This window comes from Elephantulus edwardii, unplaced genomic scaffold (genome assembly GCF_000299155.1).
Source record: "Elephantulus edwardii isolate Elephantulus edwardi_28Jun2011 unplaced genomic scaffold, EleEdw1.0 scaffold00252, whole genome shotgun sequence".
NCBI classification, from domain to species: Eukaryota; Metazoa; Chordata; class Mammalia; order Macroscelidea; family Macroscelididae; genus Elephantulus; species Elephantulus edwardii.
The window spans coordinates 166,817-173,190 of NW_006400002.1; the positions used below are offsets into that span (position 1 = coordinate 166,817).

A 6,374-nucleotide genomic window follows, 5' to 3' on the forward strand; every position below is an offset into this window, starting at 1 on the left:
CTGGTATTTAAAATACTAATGACACAGCTCCCAGCATCATACCAACATACAAGCTACCACAGCACAACAAACCCACAGCCAAATGTTGAGGGCAAGAGGTAGAAGGTATAAAATTGCTATCCAGGAATCAGAGCCAAAGAACAGGACTTGTTGTTGTATGTCAGAACTGATCCATGCCTGACCCTCCAGCAGGTTTTCAGAGTCAGTTAATCGCATGGGAGAGATTTCCCATCTTTCTCCCATGGAGCAGCTGGTGACTTCAAACCGCATGCTTTCAGAACGGCACAGAAGCTCACTCAAATAAAGTTATCCCACTGAATAGCCTGTATGAAACCCAGGAAGCATCGGTTTATGTATACACCACAAATGAGCACATGAAGAGAGAATTTAATTAATTTTAATAATCTTATACAGCAGTCATTAAGTTCCTTTCTCTCCCCATGCAAACAGACCACAGGGCCACAGTGATACACAGGGAGGAGGGATTCTACCCTTAATCCATGAAGTTCTATGTTCAGAAGGATGCCCATAAATGTAGTCACCCATCTGTCAATTATAATATAGACTTAGGTAGGCCACACGGTTCCGATGTTTTCTAAAGTCTTTGTCTGTGGGTAGCTGTAATGAAAGAATAATGTTAATACTCTAAGTAAAATCTTCTACCTCTTGCCCATCTAGTTGTACATTATATCTGTGAGGACCATCTTAACCCCAAACCCACAAAAACCAGGTTCCACTGAATTCATTCAAACTCATGGGACCTGATGTTTGTCAGAGCAGAACTGTGTTCCATAAGGTTTTCTGGTTTTTCAGAAGTAGCTAGCCAAGCCTTTCTTCTGAGATGACTCTGTAGGCTTGAACCTCTAACCCTTTCAGTTAGCTCAGTGCATTAATAATTTGTACTACTTAGGGGCCCAAAGTAATCCAGCCTTAATGATTCTCTTAGCATTTGTATGTATAGCCATCTGTCATCTTCACACCCTTGGCCTATATTTTGCTAAACCTTATTTGCTAATTCTGGATATATATTCTTTCTCTAATAGTTGGAAGCAGACAAAATAATTCCGTTGGAAGAGCAATTGACTGAAGATCTAAAGGTGTATGGTTCAGTCTGGGGTTTTAGCAGTTCTAATGCAATCCTTTGCCTTTGCAGGGTCAATAAAACACAAATAGACATTCTTCAGGTACTTTTTGCTTTTGCTTTCAGCCAAGAGACACTGAACATTGGCAATGATTTCACTAATGTCACAGCTTCTTCTAAATCCAATTTGTATTTCTCTTCTAATTGTTTTTGGATAATCTTCAGCAAAATTTTGCTTGCATATGATATATGCAAAGGTATTTGACTGTGTAGACCACAACAAATTGTACTAATAAAAGAATGGGAATTCTTGAACATTTGATTGTGCTCATGTGAAACCCATACTTAAGACCAAGAAGCAGTCATCAGAAAGAGTTAAGGCTCACTACATGGTTCAAAATCAAGAAAGGAGGGCGTGAGGGATGTGTCCTTTCTCCATACATCTGTTCCATCAGAACAGATCATTCAAGAGGTTATATTTTATGAAAAAGAATGTGGCATCAGGATTGGAAGAAGATTCATCAACAACCCGCATTATGCAGATGACACAACCATGCTTGCCAAAACTGAGGCAGACCTGAAGCATTTGGGTCAGAAGATCAAAGACAATAAAATTTGTCAGAACCAAAGACAAGGTGAGAATTCTGAAAGCAGCTAGGGAGAAATGAAGAGTAACCTATAAGGGAGAGCAAATAAGATTAAGTGCCAATTTCTCAGCAGAAACCATGTGAGCAAGAAGACAGTGGAACAACATATATCAAACACTCAAAGAATACAACTATCAACAAAGAATATTGTTTCTTGTTGTTGTTTATGTGCCATCCAATCACTTGCAACTCATAGCAACCCTATGTACAACAGCCCTGAAACCTATCTATCCTTTGCTATCTATCTTCACTGACACACCTACTTTCATTATACTAATCACTGAATCAATCCATCTCATTGAGGGTCTTCCTCTACTTCTCTGCCCCTCCATCCTTCCAAGCATGATGTCTCTCTCCAAGGACTGGTCCCTCCTTACAACATGCACAAAGTATGTCAGAATATGCTTCAGAATCCTTGTTTTCAGGGAGCAGACAGGTTTCACCCTGTCTAGGATGAACCTGTTTGTTCTCCTGGCTATTCATGGTACATTCAACCCTCTTCTCCAGCACCACAGCCCAAAGGCATAAATTCTTCTTCTGTCATTCCTAGTCATTGTCCAGCTCTTTGACGCATAGCAATCAATTGAGAAGACTATGGCCTGGATCAGGTGCACCTTAGTCTCCAGCCTGATGTTGTTGCTCTTCAGTACTCTGGAGAGGTCCCTGACAGCTGACTTTCCCAGTGCAGTTTGCCTGTTGATTTCCTGGCTACTGGTACCAAAAGTACTGACTATGGAACCAAGCAAAGTAAAGCTGTTAATAATCTCAATCTCTCCACCATCTATCATAATGCTGCCAATCGGCCCAGTGGTGAGAATCTTGGTTTTCTTGATACTGAGCTTCAATCCATATTGAAGGCTGCAGTCCTTGACCTTCTTCAGCAGGCACCTCAGGTCCTTCTCAGTTTCAGCAAGCAGGGTTGTGTCATCTGCATAACGGAGGTTATTGATGAGCCTTCCTCTAATCCTGAAGCCTCATTCATCTTCATACAGCCCAGCCTCCCAGATGATCTGTTCTGCATATAGATTGAAAAGGCATGGAGATAGATATCCCTGGCATACATCATTCCCTATTTTGAACCATGCCTTGTCTCCTTTGTTCTGTTTTGACAACTGCCTCCTGGTCCTCAAATATAGAAACACAAAGAAGGAGGAACAGTTGTAAGCAGACACTAGTGATTGGAACGTGGACTGTGAGAAGCATGAATGTAAAAGAAAAAAAAGGAATATTGTTAAGAAAGAAACGGAATGCATAAATATTGAATACTAGGTATTGGCGAATTGAGATGGCTTGGCATGGGACATTTTGAATCAGATGTTCATATGATCTACTATTCTGGAGATGAAAAGGTGAGAAAAATGGGGTTGCTTGCATAATTAAAAAAGTCATTTCTAGATCTATCTTGAAATACAATGTGGTGAGTGACAGGATAATATCCACATGCATACAAGGAAGTCCAGTGAATATCACTATCATTCAAATATATGCACTTACAACTAGATCCAGAGAGGAGGAAATAGAAGATTCTACCAACATTTGCAGTCAGAAATAGATCGAACATGCAATCAATATGCATTCATAATAATGGGTGACTGGACTGTAAAAGCTGGAAACAGGGAAGAAGGATCAGTAGTTGGAAAACATGGTGACAGAAATGAAGCTGTTTGATAGAATGATAGAATTCTGTACATTCAATGATTTATTAATGGCAAGAATCCTGTACCCAATAAAAACTGTCCATCACATATGACAGATCAATATATTCTCAGAAAAACAGAACCTAAGGGAGTTTGTAAAAACAAGATCAGCATCACAGAAAACACTGAGGGAAGTCTTTCTTTCAGAGATGCCACAGAAAGCAGGACCAAAATAATCAGCAACATGATCAAAAAGCAACTCAACAAAATGATAGTAATAAAACCCTGCCTCTCAATAATGACACTGAATGTGAATGGTTTAAATGCATCAGTGAAAAGAAAAAAGAGTAGCAGAATGGATTAAAAAACCAAACAAAACCCATAAATATGCTGTCTAAAAGAAACACACTTGAAAAGTGAAAGACAGACTAAAAATAAAAGGGTAGGAAAAAATATAACAAGAAAATGGCAACCAGAAAAAAGCAGAAGTATCAATAATAATTTCTGATAAAATAGATGCCACTGTAAAAACCATCACAAAGGACAAGGGAAGTCTTTATATAATGCTTAAAAGATCAATAGAACAAGAGGACATAAATATACAAAACAAACATTAGCAGAATTGAAAAAAGAAATAGACAACACAATAATAGTAGGAGTATATACACCATTCTAAGGAAAAGATAGAACTACCAGAAAAAACTCAGAGATGCTGAAGAATTAAACTACACAATAAACCAACTTGATCTCATAGATATATAGAGGCTAATGCACCCCCCCAAAAAGTCAGTATATCTTCTTCTCCAGAAAATATGCAACTTTCTCTAGAACAGATCACATTTTAGGTCACAAAGAAAACACCAATTAAAAAACACACAGAAATAATACAAAGCATCTTGTCAGACCACAATGCTACAAAAGTAGAAATTAGTAATAAAAGGATAAAGGAGAAAACCCTATACATTTGGAAGCTGAGGAACACTCTGAACATGAATAGGTAATAGAAGAAATAAAAAATGAAATTTAAAAAGTTTCTTGAAACAAATTACAATGAAAACAAAACTTAACAAAATCTCTGGGAAAGAGCCAAAGCAGAGATCAATCTATAGCAATAAGCAAACATATCAAAAGGCAAGAAACTCCCCCCAATTGATTCTTTATTGATTCTTTAATACAACCCTTCGAATGAGTTGAAAAAGAACAGCAAGAAAACCCAACACCCTCTGAAAAAAAATGAAATTATAAAAATTAAAGAGAAAGGAAATAGAAAACAGAAAAACAATTGAAACCATTAACAAAACTGGAAGTTGGTTCTTTGAAAAGGTCAATAGAATTAACTAACCATCAGCAAAGCTAACAAAGGAAAAGAAAAGCTACAAATAATCCAAATAAGAGGTGAAAAGTGCAATGTCACAACAGAACCAACTACAAAAAGTTTAACAATATAATATTATGAAAAACTATACTCAAATAAATATGAAAACTTAGAGGAAATGGATACATACTTAGACACTCACAACCTACCTAAACACAGACCAAAGTACAACACCTGAATAGATCTATTACAGAATAAAAAATTGAACAGGTAATAAAGCAACTTCCAACAACAACAATAACAAAAAAAGCCCTGGGCCAATGCTTTTACTTTTGAATCTTATCAAACATTCAGACAACTGTCACCAATTATACATAAAGTATTTCAGAAAATAGAAAAAGAGAGTTCTCCCAAACTAATTTTATAAAGCAAATATACCCTTGTTACTTAAGTTAGGTAAAAACACCACCAACATAGAAAACTATAGCTCAATTTCTCCATGAACATAAATAAAAAAAATCCTCAATAAAATCCTGGCAACAGTACATTAAAAAAAAATCACCATGACCAAGTGGGATTCATAACAGGTATGCAAGGATGGTTCAACATAAGAAAAACAATTAGTGTAACTCATCACATTAACAAAGCAAAGAACAAGAACCATATAATATTATCAGTCAATGCAGAAAAAGCCTTTTAAAAAAAATCCAACACTCTTTCTTGATTAAAACACTCAACAAAATAGGAATAGATGGGAATTTCCTCAACATAGTGAAAAGTATATATGGAAAACCGAGAATCAACATTGTTCTCAATGGAGAGACATTAAAGGCATTCCCTTTGAGAAGAGGAACTAGGCAAGGATGTCTACTATTACCTCTCCTATTCAATATTGTATTGGAAGTCTTAGCAATAGCAATAAGACAAGAGAAAGAAATAACAAGTATCCAAATTGGCAAACAGGAGGTAAAATTATCTCTATATGCAGATTATATGATAAAGTACTTAGAAAACTCTCAAGACTCAGAGAGAAAATTACTGGATAAAATAGACTTGTATCCTGCAAAGTGGCAGGATACAAGATCAACATACAAAAATCAATTGGATTTTGCTGCAGTGACAAGGAGAATACAGAAATGGAGCTAAGAATAACAATACCCAAGACTTAGTAAGAAAACTACTGGACATAGTTGACCAATTCAGCAAAGTAGCAGGATATAAGATCAACATACAAAACTCAGTTGGATTTCTCTACAATGACAAAGAGAATACAGAGCTGGAGCTGAGAAAAACAATACCCTTCACAATAGCTAATCACAAGATTAAATACTTGGGAGTAAATCTAACCAGAAGCACAAAGGATCTATTAAAAGAAAATTATAAAACATTACTACAAGAAACAAAAAGATATCTGGAGAAGTGGGAGAATATCCCTTGCTCATGGATAGGAAGACTCAATATTGTGAAAATGGTATTACTACCAAAGGCAATTTACACGTTCAATGCAATCCCAATACAAATACCAATCCCATTCTTCAACATAATGGAAAAGGCAATCTCCAGTTTCATTTGGAATGGAAAGATGCCCCAAATAAGCAAAGTACTATTTAAAAAGAAAAAAAAAGGTAGGATGCATCTCACTCCTTGATTTCAAATCCTACTAAACTTCCATGGTGATTAAGACAGCCTAGAAC

The 6,374-nt window shown here is 36.4% G+C and overlaps 1 protein-coding gene across 1 annotated transcript in view; it reads right to left on the reverse strand.

Annotated features, from left to right (window-relative positions):
* Positions 1-549: 549 nt before the first annotated feature.
* The window catches only part of PIFO (primary cilia formation), a 17,385-nt gene continuing 11,560 nt past the window's right edge, over positions 550-6,374 (reverse strand). The window contains exon 6 of the mRNA XM_006899347.1: positions 550-618. Within this exon, the coding sequence (XP_006899409.1) occupies positions 550-618 (69 nt within the window). The remainder of the gene's footprint in view (positions 619-6,374) is intronic.